The 23,095-nt window shown below is 45.3% G+C and overlaps 1 protein-coding gene across 1 annotated transcript in view; it reads right to left on the bottom strand.

The window, feature by feature from the left end:
- ERG (ETS transcription factor ERG) overlaps positions 1–23,095 on the bottom strand; it is a 110,767-nt gene that overhangs the window by 13,102 nt on the left and 74,570 nt on the right. Inside the window, exons 4-6 of the mRNA XM_077765441.1 lie at positions 7,695–7,898; positions 6,750–6,830; positions 4,735–4,806 (exon numbers count right to left, since the gene is read on the bottom strand). Coding sequence (XP_077621567.1) covers positions 4,735–4,806; positions 6,750–6,830; positions 7,695–7,898 — 357 coding nt within the window. The remainder of the gene's footprint in view (positions 1–4,734; positions 4,807–6,749; positions 6,831–7,694; positions 7,899–23,095) is intronic.

The following is a 23,095-nucleotide window of genomic DNA, read 5'->3' as shown; positions in this document are numbered from 1 at the left end:
TATCAGCTGCCGCTCACGCGCTGGGGGCACTGAGTTTCCCTCCACGGGGGAGGTGACTCTGGGAAAGACTGAATGAAGCCGAACTGATTCCGGAGGACACGATGGGGACCTCTCTGGGTGGCCCACCTGACAGCACAGCCAGCGCTGAGGAGTTCTGCCCTGGGGCTGCTTCAGAAATTCTGACTCCAAGCGCACTCTCTAGGCATCCCTTGGTAATAGGAGAACACAGAACTTCTACTAAGGACAGATTCTACATTTAATTTCTGGTGGTCATTTCATCGTGCCCTCCCTGTCTCCTGTACTGGGATCTTCAAGGTAATTAACTCATACACTTGGCAGAAGGTCATGTGCTGGAGAAGGCTGCTTGCAGGCTCTGCTTCTATTTTTTTCTGTAACAGGGTGTGTGTTTAAAAACTGAAGGTTATACAAGCCATCCGTGGGCAGCTCAGTGGTCACACAGAAGTGTGTTTTATGCCATGATCCAGACCAAAAAGCACGACCCTAAAAATAGGAAGTTGGACCAGCACTGGGTCCCTTCACACTGGCACCTTGATTGATTTCCTGGGAGCTGGGGTCTGCTCTTGATTTTTGAGAGACCTCTCTCCCCCATCCACTCCCTGCCCTGGGCATCAATGAGTCAAGACAACATATAGACTCTATTCTGCATCCTGCGGGGTGAAGTTCACCAAGTTTTACATTCTGCTTTCATCACGCTTACAGAGGAATATCCCTCTAGCTTTCTCAACATCCACATGCCCACTTTATTTTTTAATGAACCAGGAGTTGGACCAAGGGAGAGCTCATCTTCATTCTGCAGGATCCACATGGCATTGGAAAAGCAGGGCGGCAGGGCCCTGGCGAGGCTGGGTAGGAAAGGCTGAGATCTGCCTGCTGTCCATGAACCTAGATGCTAATACAAAGACAGAAAGACCAAGAGCCATTGCCCAGAACCAACTGATAAACCCCTACTTAATGGAAGGAAGATTGGGAGTCCACCCTAATGCGATGAAGTCACCCTCTCTTGTTTTCCTCCAGACCCTCCTACAGTCTTCTAAACTGCCCCCATCAGAGGCATGGGCATCTGGGAGCATTGGGCAAGACTTTCTTTCTGGGCTTTGCCAATCTGTGGGTACAGTCTAGCCAGTGGGAAAGCAAAGTGTGCATTTCTAACCATGAGCTGGGATACAAGCTTCCCATAGGGCCTGGCTGAGGAGAATGTGCACCTGTAGCCTTGCCATGACTGGTGACACCCAAGTGTCACTATGTTGTGAACACCAAAAGAGAATTATTCAAGATTCCGAGAAACCCCTGAAGAGCACGTGCTTACAAGTGCCAAGTTAAGGCTGCATGGCTGGCTCAAGCTGCCAGTGTCTTGGGATGAGATCCTAGACGTGCATGACGTTACGTGGACTGCGTGGTGATGGAAGAGGAGAGACAGGGCTGCAGAATGTCCCCCTTGGTGTACACCACGGCTTTCATATAAAATGCTCCTGAGATATGAGGTGGGGATGGCACACCACACGGTCAAAAACCAGCTTGCAAGTTTCAGTGGTCGGACCTGTCTCTTTATGTCACTAGAGGCCTCAAAGGGCCCTGGCTCCGGAAGGCATGTGCTCAGCAAGGAAGAAGGGTACTTGTAGGGGCGATGGCTGTCACAATCCAAGAAACACATGAAGCATCCTAAAATCATGATCATAAGAAGCAGAACGTAAAACTACACACCTGCGTGCTAACACTTTTTATAAGGGGAGGGGAGGGACGGATCTAAATGCTAATTCAACAAACGGCTCATGAGCGAAGGTGCATTTTGAATCAGGAACATTTAGGAAGAGCAGATAGAAGCAAGCCTGGGAAGAGAAGGGAGAGACATGAATGAAACAGTAACATTTCATTTGGAGGTCACCAAACAGGGTTGGCCAATTGTGGGGTTAGACTGAAATGACACAGAGACTTGATGAGGGAAGCAGTCAGGGGACCTGGGAAGATGTGACCCATGCGGGAAGGAAGGCTAGGAGGCCAAAAGGAAAAGGTAGATTTGGGTCAGGAGCCCAGGGGTGGGTTACTCAAGGCAGAAAGGAGAGGAGGCAGGATGGGACAGGAAGCATGGGGGAGGGGGCCTGGGCACGCATGGATGGAAAAGTGGCCTGTTCCCATGGCTGTGGGGTTACAGAAATGGAGTGGCTATGAAGGTCACGACTGAACAAACCAAGAGTGCAGGGGGACCAGAACCCGGGTCTCCATTCTCGAGGGCCCAAGGGTCCTCTCCCAAGGTGGGAGTCAGCCATCACTGCTCGTGCGAGCATCAGACACTTCTGAGCCCAGGACCACAACTGGATCCCAGCTTGTCTGGGAACAACCTCATAGTGCCTGTTTCCCCAGGGCCAGCCCAAGATTTCCACCTTCACCCTGACGGGCTTTCCAACTCACAAGTGCATCCTTCAAAATCCACCCATGCGTCCACCTAAGAGGAGAAGTAACTCTCCTCTCCAAGGTCAAATAGCTTGAATATTTCAACAACTAGCTCCTAAATATTTCAGCAGAGTTCCGGCTTGTTCAGTCTGATTCAACTTCCTTACAGCGCATATACCAACATCTGTATCTCCCTGGACAGTCACGGGAGCAGTCGCCAAAACAGGTATTTTTGCTACAAACTGGGTCTCAAGAATCATACTTTACAGGGGGACGGAGCTAGGGAAGTGTGATCTCCTCCAGGTCACACACAAACGATGGCCCCAAGGAAGAACGTTACCAGAGCTACATGAGGTGTATTTGAATGTGCCACCAGTGTCTCCCTGACCGAAGCATGGAGGTATGTCCCAGCCTTCACTTCCCAACCACTCCCTCTCCACACACCTGTATGGTTGTTATCTTCCAAATCTACTAGACCTCCAAATATGAAAAAAAAAAAAAAAGTAGTTCCAGGATCCACTGCTCTACATAGTAACAAGCAATCGGCTAGCTGGTCTGACCACTGGGCTGTACCAATGGACTTGGCCAATGTTGTGATCTTTTGACAAAACTCCAAGACTAGCTCACAACCCCTGGATTTTGCAACTCAGTGAGATGCGTCCATGAGGCAGCTTTAAACAAACAAACCAGCAAGCAAGCAACCAAACCGTGGCCCACTGTTTTGTAGAAAGCTCTTCTTCTTTAAGTACAGATGGAAATGCTTTTTAAATGCTCACAGAATCACTGTAGTTTTCCTACACTTCCCTATTGTTCTCCCAAGGATGCATTTATTAGAGGTAAATGGTGGGTTTTTTAAGGGCCAGTCCAGGTCACTCTAGACTCTGCGTCTGGTCCCCAAGTAAATGTCTCTACCATGGTGGAGGGAACGAAGCACTTTAGCTAAACCTTTCCACCATGCTCCCTAGGAATTGGGGAGCAAACCCTTCCTCTGAGGTTAGAGAGGAGGAAATGGCCAGCCTGAAGGCACTATGACAGTAACAAGGCAGTGTCGGGGTGGGAAAACCTTCGAGAAGCTTCTTCACTCATGCTATAGAGCTCCTCACTAGAAAGAAACAAGGGTGCCAGACTTATTGCTGCGGACCAATCCAAATTGCATCTTATGTAGTCTGGACGTGGGACAGAGGTCAAAGGGTGACAGCTTGGGTCTAGGAAGACACGGGTTCCAGATGCATGAATGACTATGGAGAAAACAGCCTCCCGCCCTGAATCGCCATTTCCGCAGCTGGTGGGCTGGCGTGTTACGGGTGCCAGTCCCGGTGAGGGGACCGGTGTCTAAGCCACACTGCTCCTTATCTGAAATGCCCTCCCCTTCCTTCTCCACTGGGCACACATCTAATCCTCCTTTGGGGGGTGGCCCTTCCTCTGGAGAGTGTCCTTCTTGCTCTCATGGAAGGTACATTTGCAACCTCTCCTGCTCCGACAGCCTCGGCTGCATCCCCTTCTTCGGGTTAGAGTCTCGGTCTGTCTCTGGCTCCCTGTGGCTGGCCCTTCAGGTTCAATACTCATGTGTGAGTCTCTCTGGCTCTAGGTGGCTCTACCACAACATCTAGAACTGCAGGCGAAGCGTCTATGTGTGCATGTGAGCTGGTTTCCATGGACCCCTCTGTGGCTGACGCACAGGAGGCTCTCCGTGGACATCTGTGGAATGAGCAGGCCAGCCTTCTGCAGACAGGAAGCTTTCTGAAGTCTGGCTCATCCTTGTCCCCCCAGAAAGTAACCCTGTGCTTGTCACTAATAAGCACCTGATACCATGTATTCTTTCAAAAATGACACGAAAGTCAATTACCTCGAGCAATCAGGAAAGACGTAACGTAAGAGTCTGATGGAAATACCATCTATGCCATGCTTCTGCTCTGAATCACTGGCTCTCGTGACATGCTGCGGGTCCGTCCCTAGCGTCCTATGGGAGATCTTGTGCTTCGAGTGTTTCCCCCAAGGACACACGTCCTTCTGTTACCTGGAGCGCAGGCGGATTCTCTACCACCAGGCATCCAGGGTGCCATCTTTGTTCATGTGCCTTCCAGAGGGGCTAGCTAAGGGGCTGATCAGTTTTGTTCTGCAGCCAAGGACCTGCAGTGTGATCTTGGGAGGAAATGGCCTGATGGAATCTGGGCTCCAGATCCACAGAGGCAGAACGAGACTGCTCAGGACTCCCTTCAGACCCAGGATCCGTGCCCTCTGACGCTCATGACTTAGGTCACGGATCTCACGGGACATCCCGGGAAGTCTCCCCAGGGACGGGTCACACGGGGGTGTTTTTCGTACCTGGCCTAGTTGTAATTCTTTGCGTAGCCTCAGGATATACTGAAGTATTTGGGAAAATAAAAGCTGCACCCCCTGCAGACAAAAGGAAAGACAAAACATGTGAGGGTCTTTTGTTGAGGTTATTGATCTCCGCAACCGAATCAACTTTGCCCTGTGACACCAAAGGGAGGGGACCGCCCCGGAGCTTGCCATCCGGGACTCCCCAGGGGAAGGGACAAGCACAAGGGGGCAGAAATGGATTCAGACTACAGAAGTACCTGTCAGGCTATGCTGAGTCCCATTTGTCAGAAAATGTCCTGTGTCTCGGTGTTACAGCTTCTTGCCGAAGCCCATCTGTGTGTCCCCATCACCCCCAACCATTTCATTTTCTTAAAAAAAAATGCTATGGTGCGTATTTTCATTTATAAATTGCGTAAAAATCCAGAAAACATTTTACAGAGCCCTTGGAAAGCAGTCCCAAAGAATTACAAATATTTTTGCCAAAAAATATATGGATCTTATTAAAAATAAATCCACATCTCTCTTCAAATGCATGTTTTCCCCTCTCTCCTTCTCAATCTACTGTCCATGATGTGAGCAGGAAAAAAATTCCCTTTCTGCAGTTCAGTCCATTTAGAATTGGTCGTCCTGTTCTTCGATTGCTTCTATGTTTAGCAGTAACAAACGTAATAAAAGCAAAGCCTTCTCGAAACTCTCTCTCACTGCTACAGATTCTCTAAACAACTGTCAAATGATCAGAAAATGTGTCGCTCAAGGTGTTTCCTAAGAGGGGGAAACCACTTTGTCTAAGTTATTTGTTATTTCTGGCCACAAGGTCATTACCAGGCTGATGTGTGGAACCTACATTGAAAAAGCATACGACTGACTCCAAACTTTTTTTTTTTCACTTTAGATTAAAAGCACAATGTCCTGAACATGGAGGACCAAGATGAAGGAGCAATCTTCACTGTAATACCCAAACCTGGACTCGCTCACATTACACACTTTAAACTGACATGGCAAATGACTGGAACACTGCTGTACTTCTATGTGACGCTGGCCACGAATCGGCTTCTTGGCTGATGAGAGCAGCAAAGTTCTGAGCCTGGCCAGAACTTGCTGGTTTCTTGCCTGGCCTGAGGGGTGGCAGAGGGTCCCTGCAGGCCGATATCATGGGGTGAGCGGCCCGTGGCCATGCTTCTGTGGCTGTCTCTATCAGGAGGCAGACAGTGGGCACCAGCCGTGAGCACATTCATCCGCAGCAAGCCAGCCTCAACTATGAGGGAGGGGAGGGGGAGGGGTAAGTTAGCAGGGATGAAGCTCTACTAGACTCAGGCCGTAAATAAATAGATAAAACGCAGAGTCTGTGGTTAGAGACGGAATAGCAGGTATGGGGTTAGTAACGGATTTCATATCCTCCGAAATTACAGTGCAGTCTCTTTCAACCCAAAGCTCACAAAGAGTGTCGAATGAGCATTCCTTCCTCCTGCCCTTTGCAAAATATCCAGAGTCTGAGCAAGAAGATTAAAGTCAGGATGAGTCAAATGGCCTAAGACTTTTCCTAAACAAAACAAAACAAAACAAAACAAAACAACTCCTGCTTGACCTAGTAGACATTCCTTTACGAAGAAAAAAGAAAAAAAAAAAAAGAACCCTGAGGGGCGCTTTATATCGAACATGCTTTTAGTTTCTACAGTCAGCAGAGTGCATATCTGGGGGTTAATAGCAGCAGATGATGATCCAACAAACGTGAGGAGAGGCCACGGCTAAAGGCTAATTCTGCACGTCTCCTAGTTGAAAGAAGTCCTTTGATGGTCCAGGGGAGTGAGCCGTGCTCAGAAACCGAGAAGGGCGCCCCCTGCCGGCGAGCTCTGGTATTACGGCAAGAGTCTCCTGCATATCAGGAACCCCTCCACCATCCCCTCTGTTCTGCCTTCCTGACGCACTGAGGGTCCCCACGAGCCACCTTTAAAGCATGCAACCTGTGGACAAGCCTCTGCACGTGTCCCGTGGGGGAGGGGCAGGCCCAGCATTACCTGTGTTTCTAGCATGCATTAACCGTGGAGAGTTTTGTAAGGCTTTATCAACATCATCTGAAGTCAAATGTGGAAGAGGAGCTACAAAACAAAACAAAAGCAACATCAAAATGAAAAAGAGAGAGAGAAAGAGAGAGAGAGAATTACCTTCCTTTAAAAAAAAAAAAGAAAAAGAAGAAGAAGAAGGAAGAAGGAAGAAAAACACCTCCCCACCCCACCCTCATTTCGGGGGCTGCTCAGAAATCTCTCCATGGCCCTGTTGCTGGTTAGCATGTTAAAACCTAGGTGGGCCCATATTTAATTGGGAGAATAAGTGATCGGATGCCAGGCAAAGCATTTACACCAGAGTCCACACCCACCCCGCAGCTGCGCTATTTCCGTCTCCCGTAACCATGCTCGATGTCTGAAGAATGAAAGCATGCAGCAAACTTGGTGAATTCATGCCTCCAATCGCCAATATGCCATTCCCGCCGTGTCAGGTGAAGCCATGTGTCATGAGACCCAACGGAAATGTCCCTCACTTTGGGTTCCGGTGGGACCCGGAGGGTGCTTGGTTTTAGCTTTAGGGAGCATGAACCCCATCATTCCCATCAGGAGCCTTTCCATCTGTTTCGTTTCAGTGTGGGACGCCACGGAGAGAGACTCAAGAATGTGTGACGGGATCAAGCTTCGCTCCCGTTTGCCATGTGATCTTGGTAGAGGTGACCCGGGAGGAGGCAGCTGAAGGCCAGAGTGACTTTCAGGCTTCTGGGCAGAGTGCTGACTGCTACTCACATGTTTACCTACCTGGGTCACAGCCCTGTAAGCACCTGGCTCCCTCAGACCCTACGTGAGAACTGGGTTAGGGCGGGAAGCTACTGTCACAGACTGCACTGGACCCCCTGAGCTCAGGTCAGCAATAGCCCGCACCATGGTGGCCTGTGTCCTGGCCGGGGACCCTCTTACTCTCTCTGAGGTAGTGCAGGTGGGAGAGGAGAATGTCAGCGTTGTAGCTCGGGGTGAGCCTCTGGAAGTCTTCCTTGGTCATCTTGCACAGCTCCTTCCCATCGATGTTCTGGAACAGCAAGATGTCGACGTCGGGGAGGCCATATTCTTTGACTGCCCACTCCAGCCACTGGCGGACGTGGTCTGTACTCCACAGTGTGGGATCTACAAAGGGTGTGGGGGGGTGACACAATCAATCAGCTCCCGAAGACGCGTTTCCAGGGCAAAGCCATCTCCTGGGCAGGGGTCCCCGTCAGCCCCAGCTTCCCAGGGCAGCCCCTTCCCTGCTGTTCTAGAAGACGGGCTTCCCAACAGGCTCGGCGACTGGTCAAAATCAAGTGTCTCGGGGGAAAGACAAAAACTGCCATCACACCCACACCCAGATATCACTGCCTTTCAAGTGAATCGCTCTGGAACACTGCTGGCCCCTCGTGGCTCAGATCACGTGAAGCGTCATGTAGCCACGGGGCTTTTTTCTTATGCATTTCTGTCACTTGTTTTCATTTTTATTTAAAAATAGAAAAAAGTAATGGACATTTTCTTTCCTTAGGGCACCGCTGGCATCAAGAGCTCAGAACGCACATCAGGAAGATGTCCATTACCTTCACGCTAAAAAAAGTATTTGTACAAAGTGTCGAAAAATTCTGGCCACAAAACTGGATATCAAGTGTAGGTGAATGAAAACCCTAGCATCTCCTATGGGCTGGTATTTCTTTCTTCCTTTTTAAAATATTTTTAAATGCTTATTTGAGAAAGAGAGAGAGAGAGAATGGGGGAGGGGCAGAGAGAGATACACACACACAGAATCTGAAGCAGGATCTAAGCTCTGAGCCATCAGCACAGAGCCTAACGTGGGGCTCAAACTCACAATCTGAGCCCAAGTCTGAGGCTTAACTGACTGAGCCACCCAGGTGTCCCATACGGGTTAGTATTTTCTTTTTTTTTTTTTTTCCTTTTCTTAAAGTTTATTTATTTTTGAGAGAGACAGAGATAGACACAGCACGAGCAGGGGAGGAGCAGCGAGAGAGAGGAGATGCAGAATGTGAAGCAGGCTCCAGGCTCTAAGCTGTTAGCCCAGAGCTGGATGCAGGGCTCGAACCCACAAACTGTGAGATCATGACCTGAGCCGAAGTCGGACGTCCAACTGACTGAGCCCCCCAGGTGCCCCTGGGCTGGTGTTTCTGAGAGAGAGCTGTCAGTTGCCTGCTTTTCCTGATGGTTTTACACCTATCAGGCACAACAGGGGTAGGATGCCAGCTGGGGAACCCACACACCACACGGCTATGGGGCACAGACAGGCAGACTGTGTCATCACACTCTGCTGCCACATATGGGAGGGGACTCAGTAGGGTCCCAGAGGGCATAGCCCTGGGGAGGAGCAGACAATCCCCCTTGGAAATACAGCCAGGAACACCCCACACAAACAACCTGGGCGGAGTGAAATTTGGGCACCTAAATCCTGGCAGGTGGGAAGGGCACCTGGGTGGCTCAGTCAGTTAAGCGTCTGACTGCTCCTTGGGTCATGATCTTGCAGTTTGTGAGTTCGAGCCCCACATCAGATCTTGACCTGAGCCAAAGTTGGATGCTCCATTGACTGAGCCACCCAGGTGCCCCAAGTTTATTCACTTATTTTGAGAAAGAGAGAGAGAGACAGGGAGGGGAAGAGAGAGAGAGAGAAAGGGAGNCATGATTAAGACTGGAAGGTGATTTGAAGGGATGTGAGTAAGTTCTGTAGGAAACAGCATAGGCTCAGGGGTCACAATGCTCGGCTCAACTCTCATGATTTATTAGCCTGTGAAATATCGGTAACTTCTCTTAGTTTACTTCCTTATATATAAAAGGAGGGTAAAAAATGGGTGTCATAAATATACCCACCATAAGGAGTTAAGGGCATCCAAAGGAGATAATGCATGTAAAACTTAAAATTTTTTAAGTTAATTTATTTATTTTTGAGAGAAAGAGAGAGAGAGTGGGGGGGAGGGTAGACAGAGAGACAGAGAGAGAGAGAGAGAGAGAGAGAGAATCCCAAGCAGGCTCTGAGCTGTCAACACAGAGCCCAATTCAGGGCTTGAGCTCACAAACCATGAGATCATGACCTGAGCAGAAACCAAGAGTTGGACGCCCAACATACTGAGCTGGCCACATGGCTCCTCTCATATCTTTTTTAATGGAAAGAAATTACTTCAAATCCAATGGAATCCACCTCTTCATTTCCCCCCACCTCAACACCCAGAAGGAACCAGCGTTCTGAGCTTGATGCCCATCATCCCTATGTATATTTGAATACTTTTACCCTATCAACTAGGTGTGTTGTTTGTGTTTTTATTTTTTTATTTTTATTTTAATGTTTATTTATAATCTTTGAGAGAGTTAGACAGACAGACAGAGCTCTGGCACGGAGGGGCAGAGAGGAAGGGAGACACAGAATCTGGAGCAGCCCCAGGCTCTGAGCTGTCAGCACAGTCCCACACCGGGCTTGAACCCATGAACTGTGAGATCATGACCTGAGTCGAAGTCGGATGCTTAATTGACCAAGCCACCCAGGCACATCCCGTGTTGTGTGTGCTTTTAAACTTCACATGAACAGTATCTGATTTGCTTTGAGCACCTGCCACTGTGTTTTCAACACGCGTCCAAGTGAATCTATGTAGGGCTCTTGACTATGTAAACTAAGCAGCTCTCGGGCCCCCTCACATGCATAGACCCAATTCACATCTCCCTGAACATCCCACTATCCGCCCCCCATCCTGCACATGTGAAGGAATCTGCTTGGGTCCACAGATCTGGCTCTACACAGGAATCACGGGGAGATGGGGACACCTAGACTCCTCTCACCCATGGAGATTCTAACAATTCTGCTAGAGGGCAGCCTGGCATTGGAACTGTTAAAAGCTCCCTAGCTAATTCTCAAGTGCAGCCGAGGTTCAGACCATCCCCCCCAGGGGGATGTTCAAAGTGTGGTCCTGGGATCCGGCAGCATGGACTTCGATGTGCGAGTCCCAGGCGCCCCTCCCCACCTACATTTTCACGAGCTCTTGAGATGATCCGCATGCAGGTTAAGCGTGGGTAAGTGCCAGCCTGAAGGCGGTACCCGGATGCGGAATTGCTGGGTCGCCGGGCATGTGCACACTCAATTTCCCCGGCTGCTATCGGATTTCAACCAATTTTGCAGCCCTCACACTCTCAATCAGCAATCAACGCGCAGAATGTGAAAAGCAAGGAGAGCCCAGGTTCTGTGTCGGAGAGAACAGCATCCACAAAACCTGAAATAACAGGAAGGTGTTTGCGGTCCTCTGTCATCCAAAAACACACGAACACTTTGGTCACCTGCGAAAACGGAGCGCGTGTGTGGAAGGATCACTTCGTCCACTGTGAAAGTTCAGGTGTCTAGTGGCCACTGGGCCAGGGTTTTACCTTCAGGGATAAAAATGGCCAAAACCCCAGACTGCTTTTATAAACCCCAGTCTTGCTTCCTTCTCCTCCCCGGCTTCCCCCTCCTCCGTTTTCTTCTCCTCCTTCTTCTCATGGCCCTGTAATAATTCTTCATTATATAGACCCAGATTGTATTTAATGATGCAGAATTCAAGACCTCATCCTCCTCGGTTCTGTGCAGAGGACAGTCACAGACTCTCAGACAGAAGGTCCTCTCATCCGCTGTCCTGCCCTTTGCGTTTTTATTTTGTTTTGTTTTATTTTATTTTATTTTGTTCTGCCTTTAACAACCTAGAAGGACTGTTTGGGGCGGGGGTAACTACTTCCCAGGAATCAGTTCTTTCTGGGAGTGCATTTTCTCCTCTTAATGGTAGAACTATTTTTTTAAAATGATATGTAAGCATCTTCCCGAAAGTCACCGGGTTCGTGTTAAAATAGTGAAATGACACCTTAGGAAGACAGTAAAAAAAAAAAAAATAGAAGTCTCATCTCCCTGTGGTCCCCTGGTGTGCTGTTAATAGGTTTCCCTCGCTAAGCCCAGGGCTGTCACAGCTTATTCAACTTTCCTTTCAGGGACCCATGGGTGAGACCCGAAAGACCAATTCTCTGATCTGTATTGTTATTATTTCTAACGTTCTCACTTTGGGTTGGCAAAATGGTTGTTCTCCTCTACCACTGGGATGGCTATAAATCGCTACTGCCTTTCCGACGAACAATTCAGCGATACATTTGAAACGTCTTTAGAAAACCGTATCTCTGAACTAAAAATTCCACTTCTAGAAATGTATTGTAAGGAAATAATAGAGGATGTGCGCAATGATTTATTTTCAAGGATGCTCTTTGTAGTGTTGTTTATAAAAGCATAACATTGGAAACACCCTAAATGTCCAGCTGAAAGAAAACGAGTTAAGTTGCAGGACATTTAGGGATGTTTCCGTGATGCATGAAAACTAAAACAAGACCGCAGAATATATTGATATGAACACATGCTCAGAGTGAATTAAATTGCAAAGTCTGAAAACATTATTGAAGTATAATTATACTTTATGAAGAAATGTAAATATATCCAAGGAAAGAAGTTTGGAGAGCTATGTAGCAAGATGTCAACTGTATGGGGAAAAAGCGATGGAGAGTTTTAGATTTTTTTTTCTTTTTCCCTCAACTGCATTTCCTCTTATTTCTCCAATAAACATGTAACACTTAGGTTAAAAGAGTTGTTTATAAAAACGTATTCTGCTCTGTTTCAAAATCAAAAGAGGATCTTGCAAAGGATTTAAATATATGCATATTTGTTATGGTGTTTCTATAAAACTTTCAAGGGTATAAAATCTTAATGTCACTCTCTCTTATACAGTTGATTAGTGGGGATTGCTTCATTTTAAAAGAATAAAGATAGCCAAAGTTGTGTTACTCATATCTTTTTGGGACTAGAAAACTCCACATCCCTGTACTATAGTTTATAAGCCAAGAATGCGGCCATTTGATAGAGTAAATAAGGATATTCATTTCTGCCCTATACTTGGGGCGCCATTATTCCAGACCAACTCTGGAGGTGTCATAATAGAGAACCCTTTTCAAGGGACAAGGCCACTCTCCTCAACACAAAGCAGAGGACACTTAGTTTTCTGGGTCCCAATGTCTTCATGGGTGTTATTCTCAACCATTCCCCATCCTGTCATCCTACAGCCACACACACCCCCTGTTTGTACCCAAACACCACCCGCTGCCTGCAGAACTAGCCCCTTCTTTTCCCCTTACCTACACTCACCACCTGCTTTGGACATCTGTCCTCAATGCTCTTGATGGGTAAGTACTTACTACGACCCTCTGGGTAGGGAGGTGACCACAAGACTGCAAGCTCATCCCTGCACCAGTCAGTGAGCCCTACCCACCCCAGCTACCCTGGCCAGGCATGGATGCCGCAGCAGAAGGTAGCATCTTGGAGAGTTCAAGTCAATGTGTTGGGTCCCAACTCACCCTTCAACTCCATAGAGAGCCCAGTAGTTTCTCTTGGAATGAGCCCCCTCATTCATGGTATGTTAGCAAAGCTTTCTTCTTCTGTCCCACCCTGGTGGGCTCACAAGGGTCCCATAAGATTCAGCAGACCTTACCTCCTTCTCCAACTCCCAACTACGGGTGTGAAGGAGAAAGGGGATGAGCCCAGAGAATGAACCCCCAGCCAAGGTATCACCTTTGCCTATGCTTAGGTGTGCCATTCCACATCTTTCTGCCTCTAGAGAGAAGTAAGCCTCAGAGCCCATCCCCTAACCTCATGACGGAGCCTGCTTTTCCTCTTCCATAAAACAATACATAGAATTCGAAGACGTGAGGCATGACTCCCATAGCACAAAGACTAAGATTAAGTCAACTCACGTTAAGAGTTACTGAGCATTTGCTATACGCATGAGTATATATTCCGAGGCGGCCAGGAGAAAGAGATGCCAAGGAAAAAGGTAAACTTCTTGCCAGAAGGGCTTGGCTTGAGCCTGGGGTAATGAAAACGATTTGACAGAATTAGCGTGACAGAGCAGAAAAGCCCTTTAGTTTAGGGGAGCAACTTGGGCCCAGCTTCATAGCTGTAGCGGCACGAAACACCAGAAGTGTTGAGGGAGAAGGGAGAAACCAGGGGTGGTGGCTGCAGTGGAGAATTTCAGAATGAGCACACAAATAGAGGAGGACGGAGATGAAAGTCGGGGTCCGATCAAAAGGGGCCTTAAATGAATGTCTCGTGAGAAGGCTGGACTTGATGGTCAAGGAATTTCTGAGACCCGCAAAACGCCTGAGGCATCAAATTATAATTACATCAAGCACCCCAAACTTGGTGGGCAAATAAAAGGTTTTATTGGGGGCCAGAATACCAATATTTGGGTTCTGATTCAACCATTCACTAGATGTAAATGTTAACCTCTCTGGAATTCCTTTCCTTCTTCTGTGGGTAATTAAGTGAGCCGTCAGGGGAATAGAAAAGTAAAGGAGATCATGTACGTGGAAGCACTTTGCCAACAGTAATCTATCGTGGGGGAAATAATGCATCCGGATGCTGGATTTTGCATCGTAAACTGCGGAGATGAAATAATCTATTATCTCAGGGGCAGCCTCTTCCTTTAAACGCAGAAGTCTGATTTATCGCTTTATTTTGAGAAGCTTTTGGAGGTGCTTTCTGTCAGATGAATTATGAACCACTGAAGATAAGTTGTTTCGTTTTCAGCCCTCAGTACAATTGTTTTGAAAACATCTGTGTCATCAGCGCACATTGCACAGACATCAAAATGGTAAGCCCCCACAGGCCACGGGAAAAGGGGAAAAGAGTCCTCTCTCTGAAGCCTCCAATTTGTATCTTCAATTAATATCCACTAGCTTGACGAACTCTATTTCAGTAAATTGAAATGAAAAGAAAAATAATAAGAGGAAAGCATAGAGGTCAGGAGTCGCACCGTTTAAATTACTGCTGGGCTGGGGGGAGTGGCGAGCAGTGCGTGGGTGGAGGGCTGAAATTATTTTTACATTTCCCTGAAACTGTTTTCTGACCTAGTAGAGTTCCACAGCTGCCAGGAAAATATTAAGTAGATATTTAAATCAGGCAAAAGGATATTGCATTGCCGAGGACCTACTGCATCTTCATGAAACAGAATACCTCATGCAGGCAAACATCCTCTTTCAGACCCCACCCCCACCCCCTCCCAGAAAGATGAATAAAAAAAGGTTAAGCAAGAGTCAAACTGGTGAAAATATAAGCCCCGAGTGACATTTTTCTTGAACAATGCCAGTGTGAAATATTGGCTTCCAGATGAAAAAAAAAAAAAAAGATCGAAAACATAAAATGTATCTCTAAGCCATATCACAACCTTAAAAATCTTTGTTTATAAAACCCAGCCCTGGGCAAGTCTGCCAATCTGCTGTCCAAGACACTCAAAAGCCTGCAAAAATAAGATTTAACATTTCATCTCCTTGCAGGGAGAGACTTTACATTTACAAAGCTGGCTCAATAGAGGGAACTAGCTTCACTTGGGGCTTCCCTGTACCACAGATTGAAATTTGAACTCAAAAAGTCTACACTCAAGGCTGTTTCTGAACCTTTTAATTTCCTAATTTATAGATGAGGTTCAGTTATCATTTGATAACTATTGATTTCTAACTTTTTTTTAATTAGTGAATTGGCCAGCGAATGAGATCTATATGACACTTTTTTCCAGTTGTTCTTTTTTGGTGGCCTACTGTGTGGTCCATTTATGCAAATATCCCTGGAGAGTTTACAAAGAATGCATATTCTCTAATTGTTAGGTGTAGGTTTCTATAAATAACCATTGGATCAAAATTGGTAATGTATACCTAATTTTTCTGTCATTGCTCTATCAACTGCTGCAAAAGGCAAACTAAAATCTCTCACCCAAAGTGGATCTGTCTTTTTCTTCTTACAATTCTTTATGTATTTTGAGGCTATGTTATTAACTATATACAAGTTCATCACTATTATATAATTTCATGAATGTAACCTTTTTTGACTATGTATTAATTCTCACTTATCTCCAATAATGCTTTCTGCTTTCTATTTCCACTTTTGTCATGTTTGTTTTGATTAGAATTTGATTAGTACATTTCATTCCATCTGTTTCCTGTCATTCTTTCTTTGTGTTAGATGTTTTTGTAAATAGCACTTAACTGACGTTGGAGTATTTTTTATTTACTTTATTTTTATTTTTCAAATATAATTTATTGTCAAACTGGCTAACATTCTTTCTCTTCTGGTTTGGCTACATAACATTCTAGTTCTTTACTTGTGAATCTTTAAACAAAATCGAATCACCAAATATATCATTTTCCCAAAGAAAGCAAGGAATTTAGAAGTCTTGAACTCTCATCATCCATCCTTAATCTTATATAATGATGTTATCCAATGTTTTCATGCTACTCTGTTGTACTCCCTACTTAGGAGGCTCTTGTTATCTTATAGCCATTTCTCTTTAGATCTATTCTTACGTTAACCAATTTCATTGCTTAATGAAATTTTCTTCTTATCTCACTCCTTTCATCTAGGATCTGTTTTCTTTGTTAATTAATTCTTTTGTTATTTCCTGAAGTGAGGGTCAGTTACCAACAAACTCTGGCCCTTTGTTTGAAAGTATCTTTATTTCCCCCTCAATTTACATAATGGGTTGGAATGCACTCTTAATGTAGTTTTTAACGTATCCCTCTGAAGTTTATTTTAAAGTCACGATTTTAATGGACCCATTGACTTCACCAACCGACTAAGTGAGTCTACAGCAGAAAAAAAGAAAAAGTGAAGAGCCTGGAAGACAGTTGGAATTTTGTCCATTTCTCCCAGCTCACTGGAGACTGTCTTCTACTGTCTCAGTGTTCTGTTTCATCGTTGAGAAGTTTGCTGTCCTTGTAACGGTCATTATTTTCAGATAGTCCATCATTTTTCTTTTTTGGTTTTCTCTTTGGTCTTCTGCAGTCTTGCCAGAATGTGATGAGCGTTGACTTACTCTTATTTCTCTTTCTCTGTCTTATGCTTCCTGTGTTTGGAAAATGGTCTTATACATGGAATTTGAAAAGTCATCTTTTATCTCTTCAAATATTTCCTATCTTCTGTACTTTTTATCCCCTCCTTTCTGGAACTTCTGTTAGACCTACACAGCACATTATCATGAGCCCCTTCCCTGCCCTTGACCTTTTCTCCTTTGTCTTATCTCTTCGTCGCTGTGATGCACTCTGAAAACAATGGCAAGTGTCCTTTCTTTACTGCACTCTTTGGCTTTTTCAAATCAATTGTTTAACTCTTCTACTGAGTTTCTGATACCTTGGAATCCTTTTTTGTGTTTCCAGGAGTCTTCTTGCTTCTTCAAAATCATCTGTTAGTTTCCATGACGTCTTGCTCCTCTCTTTCTGGTTCCTTCTTTTGTGTATTTAACCACTTTTAAATCTACTTACTTTATATTCTCAATCCCATACTTCAATTATCTAACACTGAGGGTTTAATCTCGTGTCCGTTGTCTCTGCCGAATCTTGGTCAAGGTAGATTGTTTCTTCCTGTTTTTGTAATTTGGAGTCACAGAGGCATCTTCAGTGTGTCTTTTTTTGCAGGAATTCTGTAAAGTTTGGACTGAAGACATGTCTGTCCAGGAAGATTTCATATGTATTTCTGCCAGGTGTCTGAAGTTATCATTAGCCCACGACCACTACTGCTTAAGTCTTCAGCTTGGGCTGCTGGAAAACACAGTTGGGTGCATAGGGAGAGAGGGGATCCAACTCTCTGCTTTGTGCAAGCCCAAGACCTCATCATCTGTCCCTTTAAACCCAAATCCCTGTGGTGTAGACATTGGTACCCCATTCCTACCCATGGCACCTGTGACAAGCTGGTGACAACACGAGGGTAGAGTACTCTGTTCTCAGCTCCCTCTTTGTTTTTAGTCCCTCGGGAATTCTCAGGCTTTCTTCCCAGGTCAGCTGTGCATCTCAAAGAGTATCTGATTCCAAGTGTTGTGCCAGAGGAACGTCTTTAGTTCCTTTTAAGCTCAATATTTTACTAGGATCAACAGTCTTCTCGGCATGTATTATACCTATTTATTTTAAAGCTTTTCCATTTCTAATGCATAGCTCATGCTATGTTCTCTTTTATATCTGTTACTTAATCGTCAAAAAATTAATAGTACACATGAATCACATAATGCCCTACAATGCAAACGCTATAAGAAAGTGTGCCTATCCTTAGCTTGCTTGAGAATCAATCATTTCATTATGTCTTTTATTCAAAATAGAGGATGAAATTATTTTTGCTGGGCTCTAAACATATCTTTGACATTCTGACACACCAAAATATTTCACTGGATGGAGTCATTCTCAACTCTTCTTGAGCGGTTTATCTAGCTTTGGGATTTTGTTTTTCTTCATTTCTTCCCTTGCTGCCTCCCCTTGGTCCTTCCATGAAAACACAGCTTATGCTCATTGTGTTTTAGAAATGCAATGACCTGTTCCACTTAAAAGTTTCTTCCCACTTCAGTTTTCTTTCTTTGCCCAATTTTTAGATGTTGCTGTCCCCAGAGTTTTATCCTTGGTCCTCAGTCCAGAGATATGCCTGAACTTCCTATCTACTCCCATGTTCTTTTTTTTTTTTTTAACATTTATTTATTTTTGAGAGAGAGAGAGAGACTGAGCATGAGCAGGAGAGGGCAGAGATAGAGAGAGGGAGATACAGAATCTGAAGCAGTCTCCAGGCTCTGAGCTGTCAACACAAATCCCCATGCAGGGCTCGAACTCACAGAACTGAGAAATCATGACTTGAGGCAAAGTCGGACGCTTAACCGACTGAGCCATCCAGGTCCCCCTTGCATGTTTTAACTACAGCATGCCCATCATATTAATTGCCAAGGGTTGCCGTAACAGAGTACCATAAACTAAGTGGCTTAAAATGACAGAAATGCATTTTCTTAGAGCTGTGGAGGCTGGCACTCTGAGATCAAGGTGTCAGCAGGGCTGGCTTCCTCTGGGGCTCTGGGTAGAATCCGTCCCTTGCCTCCTCTGGCTTTTGGTGGTAGTCAGACATGTGTGCTATTCCTTGGCTGACAGCTGTACCACTCCAATCTCTGCCTTCATTATCACAGGTCTTCTACCTGAGTGCCTTCACATGATCTCTCCTTTGCGTGTGTGTGGGTCCAAATTTCCCCTTTTAATAAGGAGGCCAGTCATGTTATTAGACCCACCCTCGTGACTTCATCTTGACTTGATTCAATCTAAAAATACTCCACTTCCAAATAAGGTCATGTCCAAAGGCACTGGGAGTTAGGGCTTCAACATCTCTTTTTTGTGGGGGCACAATTCAAACCACACCGCATGCTTCTATCTGAAGATCTACCTCTTGAGTCTAGAAATCTCTCCCAAAGGCCTGACCCAAATATGAAAAGGAAAGTTGTAATTTTTGGAGGCTTTACTGTATCCTAGGCACTGTGTATGCACGTCACATGTGTTGTCTTATTTAATCCATACAGGGTCACATATAGTAGGCATCACTATCATCTGTACTTGGGTGCAGCTGCAGGCCAAGGAAAGTTGTGATGAAGTGACTTTCCAGATCTCAGAGCTACAAAATGGCAGAGATTGGAATGCAGGTGTGGTAATCCCTGATAAATGACTCTTTACCCTAAGTTCTACCTGGGCCCCCACACCTGTTCCACAAGTGACTTAAACACAGAATAAACCAAATCAAAATCAACTATCTTAACATTTTTTTCTACATTCATTATAATATCCAGCCAGCCACTCATGCTAAATGTAAGCCGTTTTCAATCTCCTTGTGGAATCAGAAAGGTTATGGGCTGAGGAACACAGCAGGCTATTTTGAACATCTCCAGTCTTTCCTTCTTTACTTCGTCCCCTTTGAAAAGCCCATCTGAGAATCTCTGCGACAACTGAGCCAACACACCCTACCACGACATGTCTTTGTGTTCCTCCCTGGATAATTGTGATAGAGTAGCTTGGGAGGGAGAACTCAGGCTCTGGGGTCAGAAGGAACTAGGTTAGAATCCTGGTTTTCCAAATTATTGGCTGGGAAATTCTAAGCAATGATCTTCCTCAGGTTCAGTTTCCTTATCTGTAAAGTGAGAATAACAAATAGTACCTACACCACAGGGTGCTTGTGAGGCTTAAATGAGATAGTACCTTGCCGACAAAGTGGAGAGCCCAGTGCCTGACAACAGTGTGCACTCGATAGATGGGAGGCGTCGCCATTTCTTTATTTATGATTTAGATCACACATATAACCCAAGGGCAGTTTCCTCAATCACTATCCAGCTCATAGTTTAGGAATATAATTAACTTTGACTTCAGGAGTTAGTAGCTGGTTTGGTTGGCTGCTTGCTTGACTTGGTTGCACGGAAGCAATTGAAATAAAAGCTTACATAGACACACTCTATAAGGTAGACATGGTGGGAGAGACCCATGGGAGTGGTCCGTGGCATGATGAAGTAACATGAAGGTGTGAAGTCTTAGCAACAGGTTCTGTAGATACACGTGAGCACAGGCCTGGGTAGCAGCTCTGTTCTTACCGACTTGTGCAAGTTTTCCGGAGAGAGCTGCTTGGCTTCTGCTAGGGCCCCACGTTCCCATGTTAAAAGGAAGATGTTTATGATAGTTTTATGTGTCAACCTGACTGAATCACGGGACGTCCAGACATTTGGTTAAACATTATTTCTGGGTGTGTCTGTAAGGGCGTTTCCAAAAGAAATCAGAATTTGAATTGGAAGACTGAGTAAATTTGTAGCCTACCCTCCCCTGTGTGGGTGGGTGACATCAACTAACCCATAGGGACCCAAATGGAACAAAAAGGTGGAGGAAAGAAGGGAGGATTTGCTCCCTTTGCCTGAATTTTGAGCTGGGACATTGATCTCGGGCCTTCAGGTCTCTGGCTTTCATGCTTTAAGACTCAAACTAAAATCTATACCATTGGCTCTTGTGGAGTTCCAGTTTGCAGACAACAGACCTTGGACCGTGGGACTTCTCAGCCTCCATATCATATGGGCCAGTTCCTCATATTAAATAAATAAGAGGTAAATGAGGGGGGAGAGAGAGAGAGAGAGAGATTGGTTCTGTTTCTCTGAAGAACCTTAATACGAAGTTGAACTAGCACTTGTTGGGATGAGTACTGGGTGTTATATGTAAACCAACTTGACAATAAACTATTTAAGAAAAAAAAAAGATCCATCAAGAGTCTTAGACCTCCAACTCCTGTGATTCCATAATTCCTCCTAACTAAATCTGGATGACCATGAACTCAGTAAATGCACATTAACTGACCTCTGCACACAGGCCACAAGCTTGCTGCTTTGTCTGGTGATTAAGAATGCAAAATACATATTTACCAACTCACAATCTAATAGAATATACAGGCTCATTAACAGTGAACTCTTAGAAGATGAAAGCATGATAGGTTTACCCTCATGATAGGCTTACCCAGTGAGTATAGCCTTCTATCCCTTGGTATTCATTTGCTCCCAAAGCTCAGCTCAGAGATGTCCTATGTAGGAGGAATCACATGAAAGCCATACGAACCCTAAGAACTCAAAATCTTGACTTTACCATAAGCCAGACCAGCAAAGACTCTTGGTGGGCACATGTTCTCTGTGTGCATTGAGCCATCCTCTAATGTAATGCACTCTGTTCACAATGGATGTCACAAGAAATGGGCTGGTGAAATGCAGTGCTGCAATTGTATCAGAAAGATGGTCCCCTCTACAGCCTCAGTGGACCCTGAGTGTAATGTCCAGGGGTCCTGCATTTAGGACTCAGAATTGAGAAAACCACAGTCTTCCTTGTGAAACTTCTTTGTGAAAACTGGGATTATGTTCCCACATGACTCTTAATTTTGGCTGCCAGGAATCTCAAAGCCATACTGGAATCATGGCTACAACATGTTGGCCAAACTTGTGGTCAAATGTGGTGAAAATGGCTGCCTCCTTCTTTCATGTGATTTTAGTTTTCAGTTGATATTTTTAATTGCCTCAGTACTGATTCCTAATTTCTTTTTGATCAGTGGTTTGGTTCACATGTTTATCAGTAGTTTAGTTCATAAAGCATCTCAAATCCTTCATAGGATTAAATGAATATAGGCATATTTAAGTAAGTATTAGATGTATTCTGGTATATACTATGAAACAAAAAGAAGTATGGTAATAAAAGAATTGGGAAGATGTTTTAAAAGAAGCCATTAGGCTGCCAAAAGATCAAGGCTGGCTTCCTAGGCAGCATGGGTTGGCCTCGCAGAAGGATTTTGTAGCAGAGCAAGGAGGAAGGGCATTCCATCGGAGGGAACGGCATGGATGAAGACACTGGGTTGTAGCGATGGGAGCATGAGAGTAGAGTGACGGGGTGGGAATGGGCAGGATGTGGCAGAGAAAAATGGCGGAGGCTGCAAAAAAATTTAGGAATCATGTCAATAAGGGTACAAAAGAAGCTTTTCTTGACCAGCCATCTCATTCCTCAGATGTTTGCCTGAATCAGTCATCGAGCTCTTAATCTCACACTCTCCTGTCAGAACTACATACTTCACTGTGGTTGAGTCTTATCTACTTCTGACAGGCTTTGGTCACTTCCTCTGTAATGGATATACAAGTTGTAAGTACTCAGTGAATACTTTATGAACTGAGTAGAAGGGACCCAGTACAGAGGGTCTGAGAAAGACACAATACCAGTAGTTCCAGCTATGGGTGTTTGGGGGTCAAGAATAAAAGGGTCTTAAATCATATAAGAGCTTGTAGTCACGTGACTGAAACACAGTAAGTGCTCAGTGAACGAATGAATGAATGAATGGAGTGATGAAGTGAATGTGGCAATTCTTTTTCTCCGAGACTTCTGATCACCATCAGGGTTTGTGCTCCAGGTGGATCTTTAGAAAGTAAAAGTAGAACTGTTTGAAAAGCCCAATGCTTTAGCACCCATTTTAGGGAATAAAAACAGAGAAAAGGGGAAAAAATCTTTCAAAATGATGTAAGCTGCTAAAACCAGAGGCCCTGTTGCATTCTGGTTGGCATTTTGCAACTTTTAAGAACAGTGGATGAAGACTGCCTTCCTCTTTGTTAGCCCTGCTGGTTAGCACATCACCTAGTATATGGTCAGTACCGAAAAAGTTACAGTGACCACCAGAGGGATATGCGGTACACAGAGGGACAGCGTCCCTGATGGCAGGTGCTTCGTGAGGCACCATGAACTCTAGGTTCCTTAGAATTACTAGCCCCATGGTGCAGAGGAGACCCATTAGTTTCTAAACAGTGATCTGTGTTCACAGAATTGGGGAGGCGGATGTGGAAACGCCTGGAAGTTAGATTCCTGCATTGTACCCGAGTTCTCTTGGCTGTTGTTAGGAATGCAGCCAAAGGCCTCCCGGCCTCAAACTATGCTAGATCCAGTTTGTCAGAATGGAGCTCAGAGCTTCCTCTTCT

Source organism: Crocuta crocuta, unplaced genomic scaffold (genome assembly GCF_008692635.1).
Source record: "Crocuta crocuta isolate KB4526 unplaced genomic scaffold, BGI_CrCroc_1.0 scaffold84, whole genome shotgun sequence".
NCBI lineage: Eukaryota > Metazoa > Chordata > Mammalia > Carnivora > Hyaenidae > Crocuta > Crocuta crocuta.
Note: the sequence above shows the minus strand (reverse complement) of the source record. Positions and strands in the feature narration are given on the sequence as shown.